Source organism: Theropithecus gelada, chromosome 5, assembly GCF_003255815.1.
Source record: "Theropithecus gelada isolate Dixy chromosome 5, Tgel_1.0, whole genome shotgun sequence".
NCBI classification, from domain to species: domain Eukaryota; kingdom Metazoa; phylum Chordata; class Mammalia; order Primates; family Cercopithecidae; genus Theropithecus; species Theropithecus gelada.
In genome coordinates this window covers 109885359-109908209 of record NC_037672.1, presented here as the reverse complement: position 1 = coordinate 109908209, position 22851 = coordinate 109885359, and the positions used below count along the sequence as shown (strand labels likewise).

The window sequence follows — 22851 nt, the reverse complement described above, 5'->3', positions numbered from 1 at the left end:
GGTCTGAAAATGTTTATTTCATCCTCACTTTTGAATGACAATTTTGCTAGGTATAAAATCCTAGGTTGAAACCTATGTCCTCTCAATTTTTTGGAAATTCTCTTGCTTTCTGGACTCTTATTATTGATGATACTTTTTGTTAGTCTAAATATACTTCCTATATTAATCTGTCTTTTCTCTCTCTCATTGACTTTCTTATTGTTTGATTTTCTATAGTTTACCACACTAGGTATGGTCTAGATGTGAATTTATTTTAAAAGTTTTTTTTTTTTTTTTTTTGAGACAGGGTCTTGCTCTGTCACTCAGGCTGGAGTGCAGTGGTGCAATCATGGCTTACTGCAGCCTCAGTCTCCTGGGCTCAAGAGATCCTCCCACCGTAGCCACTGGAGTAGCTGAGACTACAGCTACATGTCACCACACCTGACTGATTTTGTTTATTTTTTTGATGAGACGAGATCGCCCTATGTTGCCCAGGCTGGTCTTGAACTCCTGGGCTCATGCGATCCCTCCTGCCTTGGCCTCCTGAAGTCCTGGGATTACAGGTATGAGTCACCATGCCAGGCCTAAAACTTTTTTGCCCAAGGCTAGATATACTTCTTCAGTGTAAAGACATAATTTTCTCCAATTCTGAGTCTAGTTAGTCCTGCTAGAAGTCTTCTATGCTTCTGTATTTTTTTCAATCTCTTTGAGTTTTTTAAACTTCTCTTTTATATTTTCATCTACTTAGCTCTCTGTGCTTCATTTTCAACATTTTCTTTAAATACAGTTTCCAGTTCCACAATTTTTTCCCCCACTGTTCCTGGTATTGCAGGAGTACATTTCTGGTAGGTCAGTTATGGGGTTGGAATATCTAAGAAACCGGCTGTAGAAAATGTACCTTGATTTTAAGGTTGTTAGTGGTCATTTGTCCCAGGTGGGCAGCCAAGCACATGGTTAGAATCTTTAGATCATCCCTTGCTAGTCAAGCAAGGTTCATAGAACAGCAGCATCTCAGGCTGTACCAGAGATCTACTAAATCGGAATCTGCATTTTAATAAGATCTTTAGGGGATTCAGAGCACACGGAAGTTTGGGGAGCACTACTCTGGAGCACTACTATTTGTGTGTTTTTGTTGCTGGCCTGAATCGAGGAGATTAAGTGAAACACTGAGAGTGAGCATTTAGAAATTTTTATTATCATTTGCCAAAATAATTGTATAACTCTTGAAGCTGATAATAATAAATACATTAAGCTTGCATTTTTGTATCTTTGTTTTTTACTTCATTTTTCTAAGGATTTATTTTATCTCATTCACCCCATTGAAGCAGTCTGGTTGGCAGTTGGACACCCTTATTAGCAGATGAAATGCCAAAAGCTTATCTTACCAACTGGGAGGGGGTTCTGCGCTCTTCAGTCACGGTTTTGTGGTTGAATTCTTGTATCTTGTCTATATAAAAATGAACTTGTATGCTCTGCCTGTTTTGTGGGGAATTCCCCATCAATTCATCAATTACTATTACTTTCTCATTTTTTCTTTTTTCTTTTCTTTTCTTTTCTTTTTTTTTTTTTTTGAGACAGAGTCTCACTGTTACCCAGGCTGGAGTGCAATGGCATGATCTGGGTTAACTGCAACCTCTGCCTCCTGGGTTCAAGCAATTCTCCTGCCTCAGTCTCCCAAGTAGCTAGGATTACAGGCACCTGCCACCACACCAGGCTAATTTTTTGTGTTTTTAATAGAGACGGGGTTTCGCCATGTTAGCCAGGCTGGTCTCGAACTCCTGACTTCAGGTAATCCACTCGCCTTGATCTCCCAAAATGCTGGGATTGCAGGCGTGAGCCACCACCCAGCCTGTTGCTTATAAATTTTAAGGTGAGGTCATCTTTAGCCAAGAATATTTTCCTGTGAGATTCCCAAGGTCCTGGGATGTGGATACTTCTCTAGAGCATAGTTTTGCATTTGATCTCCTGGGGTCCAGAAATTTCAGTCTTGAACAATTTTTTTTTCTTAATTATTTGATGGCAGGTTTCCTGCTTTGTGGGCAGAGTAAATTCAGACTCCACACTCAAATTTGGCACAGAGTTGAGATTTTTATTTTAGAGGGGAGTTTTTTTTCCCCTCCATCCCAGAGCTTGGGCAGACAGCAAGCGTCCTTGTAACTTCTCTGCGCAGGCTGGTGGGATTGTTCAGTCTCCTTTTATAGCCTGTGCAAACCTTTAAGAATTCCAGCTTGATGCAAATATTTTACTTCTCACATGGGCACAAGGCAACTGTCTCTCATCTCCGCCCAGGGATTAAAATGACAGCCCCTTCCCTTGAGGTCTTTGCTCAAGTGTAAGTTCCTTTGGCTATGTGTCGTAAGCAGTAGTCTACTGCTGTGATTTTAAATACCTTTTATGTTTCAGGTACCTACAAATCTTTAATTCACTATATTTATGTATTTGTAATGGAGAAGACTGCACTTGCTCTGTCCTCCATGTTGATGGAATTGGAAATCTGAGTCTTTATCTGTAACTGTGGTTTGAAAGGTTTTGTCTCCTAATTTCAGGCAAGAGTGAGGTGAGCAGGCCTTATGAGTCTTCTCTTTTTTTTTGAGACGAAGTCTCGATCTTGTCCCCCAGGCTGGAGTGCAATGGCGCGATCTCACTCACTGCAACCTCCACCTCCCAGGTTCAAGTGATTCTCCTGCCTCAGCCTCCTAAGTAGCTGGGATTACAGGTGCCTGCCACCACGCCTGGCTAATTTTTGTATTTTTTAGTAGAGACGGGGTTTCACCATGTTGGCCAGGCTGGTCTCGAACTCGTGACCTCAGGTAATCCGCCCGCTTCGGCCTCCCAAAGTGCTGGGATTACAGGCCTGAGCTACCGTGCCCGGCCTTGTGAGTCTTCTCTTGCTTCTGACATCCCACTACATTGAGTGTTTGGCTGGATGGAACCCTGTGGTGGATACCAGGAAGCGCTGGATCAGAAGGATAATAGCAAGACTGCTGTCCTCTCATATTACCTTTGTTTTTCTTCCTTACCCCTTACAATATTATATAATCTCTTTCACTTCTCCACCCCATGATTCCTAAGTGCTTGGCCTGAGAGCCTCCTTTCAGCAAATCTTCTTCTGTTACCCCTAAACCATCCCTGCTTGCAGTCCCAGTCCTTCTCTCTCTTTGAGACAGCCAGTGTAGGTGGAGGCTCCAGATGTTTTGGGGCAGACATTTACACAAGAAGACTTAACTCTGAGGCTATATTTGTCTTTCTGTGGCACTTCTAATAGGGTCTTTGAGGAAAAGACAATCCCAACTATTGGGGAAAGAGATCCAGGACCTTTATGTTAGACACAGGATAATGTGAGTACAGGAGCATCATCATGATCATTGTGATCATACCAAGGCTTTCTCGTCATCAGGAGAAAACTGCTGTACCACCTGATTAGAACCTTGAGAGAAATAATTTTAAAAACCCTCCGAAAACCAATTTTAAAAAAGGAAACCTGGTCAGGCATGGCAGTTGACACCTGTAATCCCAGCATTTTGGGAGGCTGAGGTGGGTGGATCACCTGAGGTCAGGAGTTTGAGACCAGCCTGGGCAACATGGCAAAACCCAGTCTTTACAAGAAATACAAAAATTAGCTGGGTGTGGTGGCGCATGCCTATAGTCTCAGCTACTTAGGAGGCTGAGGTGGGAACATCACCTGAGCCTTGGAAGTCGAGGCTGCAGTGGGTTGTGATCAGGCCACTGCACTCCAGCTTGGGCAACAGAGCAAGACTGTCTCAAAAACAAAACAAAAACAAAAACGGGAACCTGAAAGATCAGTTTGGACATGTAAAAGCAAAGCTATCAATGTCCCTGTTTACCATTTGACCTCAGTTTCCATGTCACACTATAGCAATGCTGTATGGCAGAAAATAAGCTACATTTCTCTGTTCCAAGCTCTTGTTGATGAGAACCAGTATTAGAACCCTGCCTGCACCCTCCAGCCTTCGCCACTCTGTTCCCCTCAGAGAATGCCCTGCTCATACATCCTTACCATCTGACACCATCAGAAGGAACAACAGTTGTTAGGTTTCTTTCATGTCCCAGACATTATAAATTACATCAGGAACATTTGAAAGAAGAAATTTTTCCTAAGTTCAACTCTGTCCCTGAGTTACTTGAGATAAGTAAATAACAAGACATGCACAATTTATGCACAGTTGCAAGAACTTGAGCGTAAATGAACTTGGGCTTTTGAAAAGGTAACCTCCACTAGCCCATTTCTCCCATGTCCTTTTGTCTCTGTCCCTCTCTGCATTCAGCAATTGTCCTATTTAGCATAGTTAGTACAGTTCCTTTTCAAAGGAAATCAAGTAAAGAGATTTTAACCTCTTAAAGACCAGAGTTATTAAAATAATAGCAATAGCTAAAACCAATCAGAAAATGAACCAGTCCCATTTCTGGTAGGGGTAACTTGCCTTCTCTTTTCATCCTTTACTTTTTCAGTCTTGGAAACAGGAATAACAGGCTACACGTTTCTAAATCTAATGGCTACCAGCAGTTTAAATAATTCAAGAATTCTATGGAAGTGGACTTTGCAGTAATGCATAGCAGGCCCCCCTCCCCTCCAGCCCTCCTCCACACCACATCTTAAGTTAGAATGTCAGCCTCCTTTTTCATTTCATTCAAAGTGACAGGAAAAAAAAAAAAGATACTTTAAGACCTAATCAGGTACTGTACCGGTGTTCTGAATGATGAAAAAAACCCTCAAATTACTTCAGTGGGTTTGTCAGTTCTATTGTTAGCTTAGTCAAGTGGCCCTACAGAAAGGAGACAGGAGAGCGAAGAGAAAATAGTAGAATTCTAATCTGCTTTTTAAAGACTCTTGGTCAGAAGTATAGCAATTCAGATACCCCTGTTTGAAAGCAGCAGGACAGATTTGTTAGAAGACAAAGGCTCCAATTAGTATTTTCCACACCCTTTCACAATTTTCTCTACTGCTTTTGGCTCTGAAACCCTTTATGCCAGGGCCTTTGTGCTGGCAAAGAGGCGGGTGGAAGGGCACAGGGGCGGGGGAGGGGAGCCCCGGGCTCGGAAAGATGGCACGCAGGGCCCGGGTGCTCCGGGTGTCCCACAGAGGTCAAGTAGCTCGGGAGGGAAGGGGAGCTGCAGACACCGAGGACGCAGGGGCGGCCAGCAGGAGGGAGCCTACCTGAGTTCATGGAGATTCGGGCTTGGCGAATAACCACCTGCGGGGCAATTGGCGTGGTTGGCTGCAACTTGTGGAGACCTTTGGCGACCTGCAGAAGTTTTCCAGAGACGTCGAGCCCATACAGGAACCGGTCCACCAAGAACACAATAGCTGCCGCAGCCGCACAGTCCCGAGCGAGGATGGAGGCCCTCAGGGACGCCTGGAGGAACAGCGTGGAACATCTTGAGCCAGGCGGAAACGCCGGCAGGCTGAGGGCCAGGCTTAGGGTGGGAGGCATTTTCATTAATACAACAAAACCCACAGCTAGGAAGAGAAAAATACTTTATTAGGCAGCTGAACCAAAAGAAAGAAAATAGAAAAATCCAGTTCAATTGTGCAATAAAATAGTATTTTCTTCATTCAATGTCCCCCATTACATTTATAAAATTATAGAAGCGATACATGCTTACTTCCTGTTGTTAAAAACTCAAACAATACTAAAGTGCATAGGGTAAAAAGTAGGTCCGGGCATGGTGGCTCATGCCTGTAATCGCAGCACTTTGGGAGGCCGAGGCAGGCAGATGTCTTGAGGCCGGGAGTTCGAGACCAGCCTGGCCAGCATGGTGAAACCCTGTCTCTACTAAAAATACAAAAATTAGCTAGACGTGGTAACGGGCGCCTGTAGTCCCAGCTACTCGGGAGGCTGACGCGGGAGAATCACTTGAACCCAGGAGGCAGAGGTTGCAGTGAGCGGAGATCCAGCCACTGCACTCCAGCCTGGGTGACAGAGTGAGACTCCATCTCAACAACAGCAACAACAACAAAAACTATGTAGGGTAAAAAGTAAAAGCGCCCCATAGTTTCCCCACCCCTCATTTTATTTCTTCTCCTACTGTTCCAACTCTCCTTGACAATGGTTTGGGAGAGAAGATCCTTCCAGAACCTCTATCCTTTTATTTATATTTAGACATTAATTGATCGTTGTCTTGCTTTGCCTTCTCCTACCTTTCCTATCTCTTTCTCTCTCTTTCATACATAAATGACGTCACACTAAACATATTGTTCTGCCGTTTTCTCCTTTCAATCACCATCATCTAGGAGAACTTCCACATTAGTTCATGACACTCTGCTTCATTTATTGCCTACATTTTAATTAGGAAGAAATATGGAATTTTAGATAACAGTCCATATTTGACTTATATCATCATGTTTCGTTAATGAATAAAATAAGAAAAAGAAGAAACCCGGCATGAAATGAAAGTGTAACATAAAGAGTGAGAAGTAGAAATAAATAATCAAGTTTTTATGAGAAAACATCATCATCGTTTGCTCTGCTAGGGTGTTGTACGAAAGACCTTTGATTTAGTGGTTACATAGCTAGTAGCGTAAATGAGTTTATCACCCAAATGCTATTATCTTCATATGCTAAACTAAATCATGCTGAGTGCTTTCTGGGCGTGTTTGTTCACACATGAAGCCTAGAAAGCATTGTAAGCATTGCCCATTTTCCTACTACAATGTTACTACACAAAGCACTGCTTTCATCACCACATAATCCTAAGTACTAACACTTACTGGGCAAAACCAGGTGCCAGGCACAGTGCTAGGTGATTTATATGCACTAATTCAATATCCTCCTAGCAATCCTAAGAGGCAGGTTCTATTATTATTCTCATCTGTAAGATGGGAAACCTGAGATGCAGAGAGGTGAAGTGATATGCTGAGGTCAAATGACCTGTGACTAAGCGCTGAGGTTTGAACACAGGAGGTCCAAATTCAGATCTTACATGCTCCCTTGTTGCCCTGACTCCATGTTAGGAAGCTGGATGGAGCTGCTGGGAGTCTGGAAAGGCCCAGGTAGTGGGTTAACAGGGCAGAGTACCAGAAGAAGAGAGCTGCACAAAGCAAGTTCAGAGATCTGCAGAGGGTCCTCTTTGAGTCAATTATCTGATATTTACTACTATGTTAATAAATGCCATATACATAATTGGTTACAGAATATTTGTATTCACAGGCTTTCATCAGTCAGGTAATGCCTGCCAAATACCAGCACAATAATCTTTCCGTTTTAAAACTGATGCTTACTTAACCTGTTAAGATATTTAAACTATCAATGTGTTTATTAAGTATATAATTTTTTACTCGACTTACTTTTTGGTCTGAGTCAATCATTGCTCTCACTGGGATAGAGCTGCCAACTGTTGGGGAGAATATCTCTTCTCTCCTCTCGATGTTTCCTTCCACGTGACGGGAGCTCTATGACCCTAGCATCCCCGGCCTCTTTCTATCACTTTCCTCACTCTGCTCCATGGGGGGTGCAGTGACTAATCTGACTGGTAAATTTTAGAAGAAGAAAGTGGGCGTGTATGACTTCTCCCTTTTTTCTCCTGGGAACAAGCTGTGCAAAGGAAACAGCACTTTGTTGTTGCTTTTCCGTATCCTAAGTCTTGTCTAGTAAGCTGCCCTGCATGGAGTATTGTGCTTGGCCCTGTTCCTGTGACTAAATGGGGAAGTCTTTATAATTTTGGGGTTCCACTAGCAGATTCCCTATGTCCAAGACAAAGCTGTATCTTCTAACTTGCCCTTTATCAGAATTAAGGGTACTATTTCATCTCTTGTTTGCCTCTTTTCTTTTATTTCTCCATTTGCTCAGAATCCAGGAGAGGAAGAGAGGTACTATTGATGGGATCTTCCCAAAGACCCTGACATGAATAACTGCCTTTCTAAGGCACACCATAACTCTTTCTAGGGAAACTGCTGTGCCCACAGCCCCTGTCTTTGAGGTAGCCACGTATTTTGCCACTTGGCCTTGACACCCTTTTTTCTTCACCCCACAACCAGATCAAGGCCACCTGATCAAGAGTAGCTACCTGATAACCTGACCCCTCATGACTCTGTGGCCAGGCTTTAAAAAACCAATGTATCAATCTGAACTAAAAAATATAGAATTTGCCTGTTGTTGAAGGATAGAAAGAAAGTAGAGTATGGCCAAGCCATGTTTACGGGCAACACAAGGGAGGATCCAAGAATGGCTCTGAATGCCAGTCCACGTTTTCATGAGTGCCATTCTAGGAATTACATGTCTCGTTTAGTATGCCACGTGTATTTTCAAAATATTGCACACCCCCTTTTATGTATTTACTTGATTGAGCTTCTGTTCCTTCCAACCAGAAAAAACCTAACAAAAATTGCAATGCTCAAAACTTCTACTGAGTTTGTCAAATAAACCATCAATCTGAAAACTACAAGTTTCAAAAATGAGAAAAAGTCTGTTGGCCGGGCACAGTGGCTGAAGCCTTTAATCCCAGCACTTTGGGAGGCTGAGGTGCGTGGATCACTTGAGATCAGAAGTTCAAGACCAGCCTGGTCAACATGGTGAAACCCCACCTCTACTAAAAATACAAAAATTAGCGGGGCGTGGTGGCACATGCCTGTAGTTTCAGCTACTCAGGAGGCTGAGGCAGGAGAATCACTTAAACCCAGGAGGTGGAGGTTGCAGCGAGCCAAGATTGTGCCACTGCACTCTAGCCTGGGCAACAGAGCAAGACTCGGTCTCCAAAAAAAAAAAAAAAAAGTCTGTCATTGGCATTCATAAAATGTAAATCAAAGATGGAAAAGCAAATTGATGGTTTTATATGTTGCCAGCTGTGTCTACTAAGGCCAGTCTCTCAGCAAGGGTCCTTCCTGTGCTAAAGACACGTAGATATAGTCCTTTGTTTTGTATCTTCAGCTACTATCTTCAGTACTTGCAGTTTCTGCCACTTCCAGCCTTCCTTCTACTTTTGCTTAGAAGGAACAACACTATTCCTGCCACCCTGCTCGTGGCTGTGGACCTTGGGGGGTACTCAGATAGCCTGTGAATGCCCTCTTTTTGATGTTACACTTCAGTGCATGCTTGATTTCTAGTTCTGCTCTCCATCGTTTTTTCTTTTCTTTTTTTCTTTTTTTTGTCTCTGTCACTCAAGCTGGAGTGCAATGGTGCGATCTCGGCTCACTGCAACCTCTGTCTTTCGGATTCAAGTGATTCTCCAGCCTCAGCCTCCTGAGTAAGAGGGACTAGGTGCTCACCACCACGCCCCGCTAATTTTTGTATTTTTAAGTAGAGATGGGGTTTCACTATGTTGGCCAGGCTAGTCTCGAACTCCTGACCTCGTGATCTGCCCGCCTCGGCCTCCCAAAGTGCTGGGATTACAGGCATAAGCCACTGTGCCCAGCCTTGTTCTCCATTCTTATTGGTGTCTCACTTTAGTTTTAGGGAAGCTGCAGTAACTATTCGGGCGGCAATGTTCAGAGGCAGGCTATTCTCCAGAGGTGATTCCCACTCTTTCCTCACTGAGAATAATGGTTTCCACTTGTGTAGGACCATCTAGTCTGTGAAGAATGTTCACACACACCTCTATGACATTTAAATTTTATAGTAACTCTAAAGTCTAAACAAGAAAAGGAAACTGAAGCTGCGAGATTAAGTGACTTTCCAAAGTTATAAAATCAAAAGAGTCAGAGCTAGGCAAAAATTCAAGTCTCTCTCTCTTTTGTTTTTATTTACTTATTTTTAATTAATTTTTAGAGACAGGGTCTCACTCTGTCACCCAGGCTGGAGTGCAGTGGCTGATCATATAGCTCACTGCAGCCTCAACCTCCTGGGCCCAAGTGATCCTCCCACCTCAGTTTCTGAGTAGCTAGCTGGCATTACGGGCATGAGCCACTGGTCCTGGTTTCTCTCTTTCACAGTGGTAAAAAATGCATAACATAAAATTTACCATCTTGACATTTTTAAGTGTACATTTCAGTAGTGTTAAGTATGTTCACGTTGTTGCAAAACAGATCTTCAGACAATTTTCACTTTGCAAATCCAAAACTTTATACCCATTAAACAACAACTCCCCTTTTTCCACTCTCCCCAGTTCCTGGCAACCACCATTCTACTGTAGGGGTTAAGAGGTGTGACACCTTTCCTCTTCCATCATAAGGGTCACAGCTGACACTCCTATAATACAAGACAGGTTAGCAAGAGAAAACCATAACAAATTTATTTAATCAAAGTTTGATGTTACATGGGAGCCTTTAGAAATGAAGACCCAAAGACCCAGAAAAAACTGCCTATTTTTAAGGCTTAAATTTGACAAAGAATAGACAGCCATGTAGAAATGTGATTGGACAGAAGGAGTATGACTAATCATAATAGACTAGGTGTGATGGGACTCAGCAAGACCTATCTGGTGAGATTTTTCTCAGCCTGTCTGTGTAGTATCCTTCCTTCCAGGTACAGGTCTTATAATCTACTATCAGACAAGATAGGACAGAGAATTTTTTTATGGCCAGCCTCTACACAGAAAGGCAGGGAAAGGTTAGAGTAATATTTCTAGGTTTTATGACTTGCTTTGGTGGAGAGGAGTTCTAACTTCTATGACTTGCCTTGAGGAAGAGGAATTCTGTGGTTTCTATGACTTGGTTTAGTGGTGAAAGAGGAGTGAGAGAGAGGAGGGCAGGAGAAGGTCAGAGAGAACTTGCTTCTGAGGCTGCTTCTGGGGTCTTTCAATCTCCTTTACTTCAAAGTACTCAGCATGCCAAAATGTCTTACTATGGGGTGTCCTTTTCTGAGCTCCAACATTACTTTCTGCTTCTATGAAGTTGACCACTTTAGACACCTCATATTAGTGAACTCATACAGAATTAGTCTTTTTACTTCATTTAGCATGATATCTTCAAGGTCCATCCATATTGTGGCATGTGGCAAGCTTTCCTTCCCTTTTAAGGTTGAATAATAATCCATTGTATGTATATACCACATTTTGTTTGCTCATTCATCCATCAATGAACATTTGGGTGACTTCACCTCTTTTTGTTGTGAATAGTGCTGCCATGGACATAGGTATGCAAATATCTCTTCAACACCCTGCTTTACTTCTTTTGGATATATACCTAGAAGTGGGATTGTCTGATCACATGAGAGTTTTATGTTTAATTTTTTGAGGAACATCCATGCTGTTTTCCACAGAGTTTGCACCATTTTACAAGCCCACCAAGAGTGCACAGGTTCCATTTTCTCCACGTCTTTGCAATACTTGAGGAACACAAGTCTCTTGAGCATCAGTTCATCTTCTGCTTTTCCCCTGTGGCCTGAGCAGGGTTCTGTGGAGCAGTGCCTAATCTGAGAATAAGAAGTTGGGTCTTGGCCAAGCGTGGTGGCTCATGCCTATAATCCCAGCACATTAGAAGGCCGAGGCGGGTGGATCATGAGGCCAGGAGTTCAAGGCCAGGCTGGCCAACATAGTGAAACCCCATCTCTACTAAAAATACAAAAACTTAGACAGGTGTGGTGGGGCACACCTGTAATCCCAGCTACTTGGGAGGCTAAGGCAGGAGAATTGCTTGAATCTGGGAGGTGGAGGTTTCAGTGAGCCGAGATTGTGCCATTGCACTCCCGCCTGGGTGACAGAGCAAGACTCCGTCTCAAAAAACAAACAAACAAAAAAGTTGGGTCTTTAAAGCTGGGGCTGAACTCACTGTTGACTCCAAACAGTGGTTTTAGGGGCCCCACTTCCTTCATTATAATGAGAAAATTCTATGAAAAGGAAAACTAGGACAAATAAAAACAAATTCCAAATGAAAAGAGTATTCTTGTTACATATTTAAAAACGAGAGACAGGGAAGAAAACTTCCCGGGAGATGGCTTTTAATTTTTGTGCTTTGATATTCTCTAGCAAAAGTTGGTATTATGAGAGCAAATGATGATTTGGTGGCAGCTGGGGATCACTACAGTTGGGCACTCCTCACAGTGAGCTACAAGGATACTTAGTAAGTGCAGTGGCATCTTTTATGAAATGGTCTCCCTGAGTTATGAGACAGAGCTTCTTGGAGTCTGGGGAGGCCAAGGTAGCCAGAGTTCACAGGGCAGAGTATCAGAAGAAAATAGCTGCACAAAGCAAGTTCAGAGGTCTGCAGAGGGTCCCCTTTGAGTCTTCAGCAGAATACTGATCAGCTTCTGCATGGAAAGGAACCACCCAAAGCTGGGGGAAAAAGCCACCTGAAATGAACATAGGAAACAATTCTTAGGCCTCAAGCAGCTTATGTTTCTTAGGAAACGATTCTTAGGCCTCAAGCAGCTTGTGTTTCTATCAGCCAGTGTAGAAGAGTCTTGTCATTTACAGGGCATGGGGTAGAGTATTCAGAAAGGTATTGCTTTGGTAGGGAGACTAAATTAGCCTTTGACTATGACTGTTCTTGGCCAACTCTGATACCTTAGAAGAAAGCTTCAAAAGGATCAAATTATTTCCTAACTTGACTGAGTCCCAGAACAAAGCTCAAGAATATTTATAGGCACACAAAATGTTCACAATCCAAGAAGGTAAAATTTATAATCTGGCATTCAGTCGAAAATTGCCAGGTATGAAAGAAGCCCAGATTGCACAGAAAAAGAAATCAATAGAAAGTGACCCCTAGATTACAGTTCAAGAAGGTAGAGTAAAAATTAGGTATATACAGTAGAGACACGGAAGATATAAAAATTGAACCAAGTCAAACGTTTATAGATTAAAGCGATATAAAGTCTGAGATGAAACCATGGGTATCTCGGTTTGTTTCCTAGCTCTAGCACTTATTTGCCATGGCAAGTTACTTAACCACTCGGTTGTCAATGACCTCATCTGTGAAATGTGGATAATATTCATGTGTGGTGCTGTTTCAGGATTAGAGGAAGTGTGGGTCAAATGCTCAGCACAGAGCTTGGTAGATTGTGGGTGCTTAATAAATGACATGGAACACTATGAAAAAAATGGAAAGAAGTCAGCTACTCACTTCCACTCTCTTGTATGACGAGACATAAACAGGCACAGACAGACTCCCAAAGTGAGTTTCAGTGGAAGTTTCAATAGAGCAAAACAGAAATAATGGGTCATGCATGTAACATCTACAAGGCTTATCTCAGAGAATGGCTAAACCTCTCATTTTTTTCAATCTCTTTCTTCTCTTCACCAGCTCTGAGGATTGATGTTACTGGAAACTGAGAAAGGAAAAGGAAAATGAGCGGGCTCTGTGGCACTTGGTGAGGGAAAGCTGGGTCTTGAAAGGGGGCCTTCTCAGCACACACGTGCGAATTGCTTTTGGCTGTCGCCAATGGAGGAATCCCTCCCCGAGCACCTGTAAACTGATGCTGCAAACACCCCATTCTGCATCCCTCAAGAACACGCCATATATTTGAGCAGAGAACATTGCCTAATCTATTTTTCCCCCTTCTACTCTTAATAGATTGGAGCACAAAAGCCTGAGAGAGGGTGACCTGCCAGACAAAAGGGCCTTTGAGTTCCTTGGAAAAGTAGACTTGGAGGAGGATGGAAGGAATCCAAGTGGCCCTATTATTTCCACTTGCACTAATTAGACATTTTTCTGTCAGCTATTGAGCACTGCTGAGAGGCCAAACTCACTGAATTCATTTCTAAAGTGTTTACAGAAGTTTGCATCTGTTTGTGTCTCTTCAGGAGGAAAATAAGCACTTCAATAGCATTGTGGAAAATCTAAACGAAGCATCCTATTCTGGAGGACCTGGCATCCCCGAAGCTGCATAATTTAACTCCGTTCAGGGCCCAAACCTCTCGCATCTCTCTCCAAGACCTAACGATGCAAAATGCAGAGAAGTCAACTCAGGAGAATCTTTTCTTTTCATTTTCTTTTCTCTTTCCCTTTTGAAACGGCAGCATGCTGTGCACTACATACAGATTTAGGTGGGTATCATTCTTGCAGCCCCTCTGTCGTGTTTCTACCAGCACTCTGAGAAATTAATACCCACTTTCATTTGCTGCCAAGTAAGGGGATAGTAAATTCCTCAGCAGCAAAGCAGAATACATCATCATCCTGGGAATCTTCCCAAAATGTATGCCGGGGAGGGGGCGGGGGGCACTCTGACATCAGAAGGAGAAAAATGAAAGAGGGCCAAAGTGTGTGGTAGGGAAGGGACGCTAAAGAGTTTCCCTACATGGTAAAATGTGCCTGGGTTATGCACAATTAGATTAACATGAAAGAGAGCCCCTCTCCCTCCCCCACCCCCTAAAAAAGAAAGAAAAAGAAAACAACACAAAAACCCTAACCCACTGACTACATGGGCAATGCCTTTGAAATGCATATTGGTCTACATGGAATTTGATTCAGGATTCTTTTTGTTTGGGTTTTTAGGCCCATGACTGACCTGCCATCACAGAGGACTCAAAAATATGATCTTTTTAGGTAGTGTCACAGTAACAGAGTTTTAGTGTTGGGATGAACATAGTATGGCTCCAGATCAAAAACAAACAGGGATTCTATCCTTTATTTTTCCTCGGAGGCTGACTTAGGGGAAGATTGTCCAAACAGCAACCAAATTGTATTTTTCCTGTTATGTGATCATGTTTAAATAAAAATACGTGGATGTGGATGAGACAATGTGCTGGATTTCTGAAGACAGAGGCTCACAAATGCATGTACACAGACACATGCGTAGACACACACACAGTTGTTTTTTCACATCTGTTTTCAGGATGGGAAATAACAGGGTTCTGATTGCGTTTAAGGCTCAAAGGGAACTTCATGGCCAGGAAGCTGAGTCAGGTGGTAAAGAAATTAAACTCTACAATGAGATTTTGATACACAGATGATTGAAAAAATGCTAAAGAGCCTTTTCTAAGGGCTCTTGCTGAACAGCAGCAAGGAAAAGTATGTGCTGTTTTCATGGTTCCTTGCATTAGTGCCAGCCCCTCCCAATGCTGAGCATCAAGTTTAGGTCCCAGCTATGGGTTCACAGCTGTGATGTGTTCACAGCAGTGACAATGGCAGCTGTTCTCAAGGAGGGGCTGGGTGAGGGGGCTCAGAACTGAAGCCATCTGGCACTGCAATTGGCAGGAGCAGTGTAAGGGGAAATTATTGCTGCATAACAAATTGGGAGATTGGCAAAAGGTAGGGAAAGATGGAAGGGAGGTGGGGAAGTCCTGAGATGAGGAATTAGCAAAATGAACACATGAAAAGTGATTGACGTCTGCATAGTTATCCATCAATAGTAAAAGCAGAGTGCAAGTGGTACAGATCGGACTGGTGGACTCAAGTCAATGGATGACCAAACATGGCATGCTCCATATTTGTCCACCCACTAAATGTGACAAGGAAGTGAGAAGAAAAAACTGACCTTTCTTAAGGTTTATGCCCAGGGCCTGTAAACATTTCACTGGCCTTTCTTTCACTTTTACCAATAGAAAATGCAGATTCAAACCCTTCTGAAAAATAGTTGTAAGCTTTTTCTCTATCTTAATATCTAAAGATAATATTTTGGATCATCTCGCCCTTTCTCAGATCTACTGTATATGGAGTTGGCCATCTGTTAAAGGGAAAAGAAACCAGTATCAAAATAGGCAACCATCTCACCAGGATCCCTGTGAACCTCATGGCTGGGAGCTAGGGACCTGCACACCTTACCTCTCTTCTGGTGCCCAGGTTGCTATGGCTAGCATGAGTCCAGTCATCATTCTTTGTGATTTCAGCATCCACATTGATGATTCCTCCAGCGCACTGGTGTCTCTTGCCCATGACCTTCTTCTCTCCAGCTATCTTCTGCTACACCCCACCTTAGTCACCTACTCTCATGGTTGGCCATACCTTAGAATGTACGATTTTGGCAGCATTTAAGAATCTCAATTTAAGCATTGCGTTCTCTGGTCTTTATCTGATGTTCTTTCAGCTTCCTTCTTCTATAGCACAAATCCAACAATTCTGCAACCTTTCTGGGACACCCATACAATTCACTGACCCTACTGTTTTGTACTATCCCATCAGTCATCTCATGCCCTCACTTGCCTCTTTAAATTCGATAGTGCGTAAATGTAATAACTTTTAAAAAGCATTCTTGTCTCCTCTCCCTTTTTCTGCCTCTGTTACATTTTTCTGAAAAATGTCATCCACGCTTATTGTTAGAGAAAAACCTTGGACTCACATTAGAGTCACCTGGTAGGACTTTCAAAAGTCCAGATGCCCAGATGGCAGCCCAGACCAGTTAAATCAGAATCTCTGGAGTGCACCTGGGAATTGGTTTCGTTTAACAATCCCAGGTGATTCCAATGAGCAGCCAGAGTTGAGCACTCTGGCTGAGTGAGGCTGATCTTCCAGGCTCTTTCCCCAGTCCTCACTCTCACCTCCCTTCTGTGGATGAAACAAATTATCTGATGGGGGTGACATACCTGGCTCAGACCTTCCTCTCTCCTCTTTTCACATCCTCCTGCCAGGGGAGAGGGTACATTCTGGCCTGTTTTGCATGAAGGAAGGAGCTGCCAGGAGCAGGATGTATCTGGAGTGAAGAATTTTCCAGCCCACACCTGAATTTTGAAAACTACATTCTCCTATCTGTTTTATAGTAATAAAAGTTACTCTTTTGTATCTACCTTTCAGCTGGTTCTGAATGCAGGAGGGTAAGATCAATGTTATTTATTGGCACCCCAAATTCCAAAATTATATAAAATTCTTTGCCTAACCTGAGCTTCTACCTAAGCAAGTGAAAATGGCTGAAAAAAAAACACAACCATGATACTTTAAATTTATGATTGTAACCTGAAGATGGCCCCCATTACTGCCTGGCAATTGGAACTACATTTCTACCTCCTTCTCTCTTCCCAACCCAAATTCCTCTAATCTGAGTCTCAGCTGTTAACCTTGATTGTTATTTCACTGAGAAAAGATAGTCAATGAGAAGAGACGGTCCTTATTCTTTTACCTAAATTTGCCAGCCCTCTTGAGTTGGAACCTATGTGTTCCATCTACCCTCTTACTGGTAAGTGTGATACCAATACCTTACTTATAGGTTCAATTCTAATCCTTCTTCACATGATATCTCCCTTCTCTTCTGCATCATTAATTTCCTTCCAGATCATTCTCATCAGCATCCAAACATGTTGTAATAGCATCTACCTTAAGAACAATCCTTTCATCTAGAACCAAAAATATCATTTGACCCAGCAATCCCATTACTGGGTATATACCCAAAGGATTATAAATCATTCTACTATAAAGACACATGCACACATATGTTTATTGCAGCACTATTCACAATAGCAAAGACTTGGAACCAACCCAAATACCCATCAATGATAGACTGGATAAAGAAAATGTAGTACACATACACCATGGAATACTATGCAACCACAAAAAAGAATGAGTCCATGTCCTTTGCAGGGACGTGGATGAAGCTAGAAGCCATCATTCTCAGCAAACTAACACAGAAACAGAAAACCAAACACTGCATGTTCTCACTATTAAGTGGGAGCTGAACAATGAGAACACATAGACGCAGGGAGGGGAACATCACACACCGGGGCCTGTCGGTGGGTAGAGGACAAGGGGAGGGACAGCATTAGGACAAATACCTGATGCATGTGAGGCTTAAAACCTAAATGATGGATTGATAGGTGCAGCAAATCACCATGGCACATGTTTACCTGTGTAACAAAACTGCACGTACTGTACATATATCCCAGAACTTAAAGTAAAAATAAAAAAAAGAGAGAGAAAAACAATCCTTTCTCAGTCATACATCTGTCTCCAGCTCCTATCCCATTTCTCTGCTGCCCTTTCCAGCCAATCCCAAAAGAGTTGTCTAAACTCACTGTCCTCACGTCCTTACCTGCCACTCTTTCTTAAATCTATAATTTTCTTCCCTAACACTTCATTGTACCTATTCTTTTCAAGGTTGCTAACAAATCCAGTGACCATTTATTTATTCTCATGTTATTCAAACTCCTAGAAGATTTAGCTGAGCAAATCAATCCCTCCTTAAAAAAGAAAAAAATTCAGGTGGCTTCTGGCATTGCACATTCTCCTGGTTCCCTTCCTTGCTCTGATTTGCTGAATCAAGCTTCTTTCCCAGCTTCTGAACAAGGAAGGCCCTAACGATCAGTTCTGAGACTGCTTCTCTCCTTCAGCTAGACTCAGCCTGTTCTGTGGCCTCAAATAGCAACTCTGATGATGAATCCCATGTTTAAATACCATCCTGTTTCTCTTTGCTCGAATGCAGACTCGTATATGGAACTGCCCACCACAGCCCAAGTTGGATGTTAGGATCTCAAACTCATCATGTTTAAAACAGAACTCTATTTTTCCTCCATTCTTGCTTCTTCTTCAGTGTTCTCTGTCTCTGTAGTGATGTCTCATTCACTCATTTGCTTAGGACAAAACCTTGGAGTTTTGACTCCACATTTGTGACTCTTTTTTTTCCCTTGTCCTCTACACCCAATCCATTAGTAAATCATGTTGGCTCTACCTCTAAAATACGTGTAAGATCTGACCATTTGTCATCTCCTCCAGGGCACCCACTTCAGTCAAAGCCACTGTTACAGTCTTGCTTGGATAGGGTCCCTGCTCTTGCCTCTGGTGTTTCTCCCTTACACAGCAGAGTGATCCCCTAAAATGTAAGCTTAATCATGTCAGTTCCCTGCTCTTGACTTTAACATGGCTTCCCATCACATTTAAAATAAAATTTAGGCCAGACACCATGGCTCAGGCCTATAATTCCAGCACTTTGGGAAGCCGAGGCAGGAGGATCACTTGAGCCCAGGAGCTTGAGAGCAGCCTGGGCAACGTAGGGAGACCTTGTCTTTACAAAAATATATATTTTTAAAATTAGCCACCCTTGGTGGTGCTTGCCTGTAGTCCCAGCTATTCTGGAGGCTGAGGTGGGAAGATCACTTGAACACAGAAATTTGAGGTTACAGTGAGCTATGATCACACCACTGTGCTCTAGCCTGGGCAACAGAGCAAGAGGCTGTCTCTTAAAAAAAATTTTAAAATTTAAATCTGTTATCATGGCCAATAAGATCCTATATGATATTGCCTCTTAATACTTCATTGACCTATTTACTCTTATTTTCATCACTTCTCACCATTCTCCAGCCTCTTTGCTCATCCTCCAACAAGTCTTTGTATATGTTTCTCCTTCCCTCTGCAATGCTGTGCCCTCAGCTATCCGCATGGCTCCCTCATTCAGATCTGGGCTCCAGTCACCTATTCAAAAAAGCCTTCCCTCACCATTCCTCTACAATCATATTAGAGTATCTATAGTCACTCACTATCTCTTGACTCTGCTTTGTCATCATAGACTTTATTACTCTCCAATATTAAATTATATATATACCATCTGACTGTGCTCAATCTCATCAACAGTGATGCTTTATCAATACAGATTCGTGGATCTAAATAAAGATCCACTAAATCAGAATCTTGAGTAGTAAGACCTAGGAATATATGTATTTTAAGAAGCTGCTCCCCACTCCACCCCAGCTAATGCATACATGTCCCGCATAATTCTAATTCATTCATCCTGTTGACCAGTATTTGGAATCTCTAGCATAAGTCATTTAAGTCATAAACAGATATAAATTATGTGCATTTTAAGCATATTAGGCAAAAGTATGGCCTTAGACAAAGAGTGAAGGGAAGTTGTTATAATTCTGTGATCAAAGCAATATAATAGGAGAGCTACTGAGACAGGTTAGGGGTCTGGCCTCTAAGCCCTTTTAAAGCTCTACTTGACAGTGACTCCAGAAGACACAGAGGTCTGAATTTCACATACAGTGCCCATGGAAATATTGGTTGGTGCAAAAGTAACTGCAGTTTTTTGCCATTTAAAAGCAATAGCAAAAACTGCAATTACTTTTGCACCAACCTAATAATTCATGCCTAGTGTAATAGGAGGTTTTCAACAGCCATGAAAGGAATATATTTCGCCTGTGGTCTTCACATAGAGAATATACATTAAAAGCTCCAGAATTGAGCTGAGAATATTTTCAAAATGTGACCGATTACCCACATATGTGGAAAACAAGCCAGTATTGAGACTACTTTTATGAAGAAGCTAGTGAAATCTATTACTAGAGGGAGATGCTGTGGGAAAAGGCAAAGAAAACGGGTTTCAGCTGTACCGAGGCACTACGTGATTTTGCATGTTACTTAACCTTTAGACGTTAACATTTACATCTATAAAGTAAAGATAACAATGCCACAGGGCCTGGCACTGTGGCTTACGCCTATAATCCTAGCAATTTGAGAAGCCAAGGAAGGAGGATTGTCTGAGCTGAGGAGTTCGAGACCAGCCTGGGCAACATGGTGATGACCTACCTCTCTTAAAACACAAAAAAATAGCGGGGTGTGGTGGCACATGCATGTGGTTCCAGCTACTTGGGAGGCTGAGGTACAAGAATTGCTTGAACACAGGAGATGGAGGTTGCAGTGATCATGAGATCATGCCACTGCACTCCGACCTGGACAACAGAGTGAGACTCTGTCTCCAAAAAAAGAAAAAATAAATAAAAATAACAGCACCACATAACGACTGAAAAGATTACAGAGGAGTACATGTAAGGTGCCTAGCACTTAGTAGATGCTCAATAAATAATAACGTATTGTTTTGACAGTGGATTGAGGGTGAGATTGTGAAATCAGTTTCTGAGATCTCAAAATACAAAGAAAATTCTAAAACTTTCCATTTAAATTTATCAGTGAGAAAGAAATTAAGCTTCACTAACATTTTAAAAAGTGAATTGACATAAGCACCTTCCTCTGTTATGTGCGATAGTTACTCAGCACAGATGGCACATGATCGTGCTTCATCCTGGAGGAGCTGATGACCGGAACTCTCTTGTTGGACGGTTTCACTGTACAAACTGTACTGCAGTTTATATAGTTGGTAAGTAGGTTTATAGTTTCTAGTATCAGAAATCATAGATACTTTGGAATAATTCATAATGAGAGGGGGAAATACTACAAAAACCTCCAGGCAAAGTTCCTTAGAGAATGGCCAAATATGGAGCTTAGACATTTTTCTTTTATGAAAGGCTTTTCTATCAGCCTGTTCTGTGATGACAAGTGGCTGACAACAGTACGCTGTGCAACAGGTATTCTGAAAAATATCTTTCAAATAATGAGGGCTGGAAGTATTTTCTTCATTGTGATTTAGGTACTAAAAATATCATATATTTTAAAACACACAAATGGGAATTTTTTTTCTTTCTTTCCTAAGGAAACATGACAACTAAGAAAATTTTAACCCTTTTAAAAAAATGTTCCAAATGAAGAGTTTGAATGGATTTTTGGCATCCTTTGTTAAAAAAAGTATCCTCTGATTAACTTGCAGAAACATGCAACTGACATTGGGGAATGCAGAAATTTGCTAGCTGCATTTCAACAAATGATGTCTCATAATTGGTAGATGGATTGAAATGAGAGTGATGTGAATTTGTAATCATAGCTGACCATTTCTATTTGGATCTACACATCTTTGACACATAAATTTTTAACTGTGACAGTCATTAAAACCAAGTATTAAAGTAAACTGTACAAGCTACATCTTCAACGCAGAGGACTAATTCAAGATTTTTAAAACTAAACACCGTATGTTACAATCTTAACATGAACAAAAAAGTTCTCATGCCAATATTGCACTTTAAAATTTATTTTAAAGTATTCATTTAATCTTTGTCTCATTCTTCTTAAATTTCTATTCTACTGAAATCTATATACATAGTAATGCACAGTACATGCATATCATTAAATAAATAAATGTATAATGTGGTGCTTATGTAAAAGTTTTTACTGATGAGATGAGCAATAAAAATGTTTTAAAGACAATTGATTCAAATGAATAGATTCATGGGATAATAGTAAACTTCTTTTGTGCTGTGTGAATATGTCTAATAAAAGAAAGTACTGATTCAAAATCTATGAATTTGTTGAGCTTAAAAAGGCTTGGGTTTTGCCCTTGTGAGTGAGATAATCTTGTTTCATGAAGCAGGCAGGTGATTACACATGATGAAAGGGTGGGAGAAGGAAATCCAGGGCATATCCCTGCTGAAGTATACTTGGTGACATGGCTTGGAAATATCTCTCAAGCTCTCTGAGCCAATCATCTTATCTGTAAGATGAGTATAATAAATTTCACTTTGCAGGGCTGTCATCAAGATTATATGCTGTGAAGAATAAATATATCACATTGAAAAGTATGAAATTGCTGGTGTTTGACATTTGTTGCATACAAAGATGATACTTTCATATGGTTCAACCTCATATAAACACTGTCAGATATATGGAGATAATATTATTTCAGCTCCTCATTTACTTAACATACAAGATTTAGGAGGTGATGTTTTTCTTATTTGCTGCCAGAAAGAATGAACACATCCCTAGGATTTATTTTCTGAAGGTCATCACTTTCTTTTGTCTGCCCAACACTTGAACCTGTTCATTTTCTGCTAGCATTTTGAGCTGGGTTGCTCAGCCCACTTGTCTTAGTCAAATCAACTACTCCAGGACTTGGCTCAGTCTTCAGGCCTCATTATAGGGAGACATGAAATTCATGCCATAGATTTAGCCTCATCAAAGGGATAACTTGCATGCCTGATTCTGTGGCAACCAAAGTTTCTTGGTAGAATTTTAAGGACAAGTCACCATTTTAATTTATCTTCCATTGAAACTTGAAAGTACTATATTAAAAGGGCAGTTTTTGGCAGAGTTTTAGAGCAGGGTTTAAATCCTTGGTGATTTTAATCAGACTCTACCTTTAAGTCTGAAAATACATAGGCCTTGGGGCTAATATTTTCCTCCAAAGCTCCATTCTCTTGGCAGCTAATTTTCACTTATTAAATAAAAAATATTTTTGAAGCATCTAAACCTTTTATCTGGCTTCTTTTCAAAACAAGAACTATAATGTTCAGCAAAAG

The 22851-nt window shown here is 41.6% G+C and overlaps 1 protein-coding gene across 1 annotated transcript in view; it reads right to left on the bottom strand.

Moving 5' to 3' along the window:
- Positions 1-22851, bottom strand: part of ALPK1 (alpha kinase 1) — a 142708-nt gene that overhangs the window by 25331 nt on the left and 94526 nt on the right. The window contains exon 5 of the mRNA XM_025386029.1: positions 5156-5354. Within this exon, the coding sequence (XP_025241814.1) occupies positions 5156-5354 (199 nt within the window). The remainder of the gene's footprint in view (positions 1-5155; positions 5355-22851) is intronic.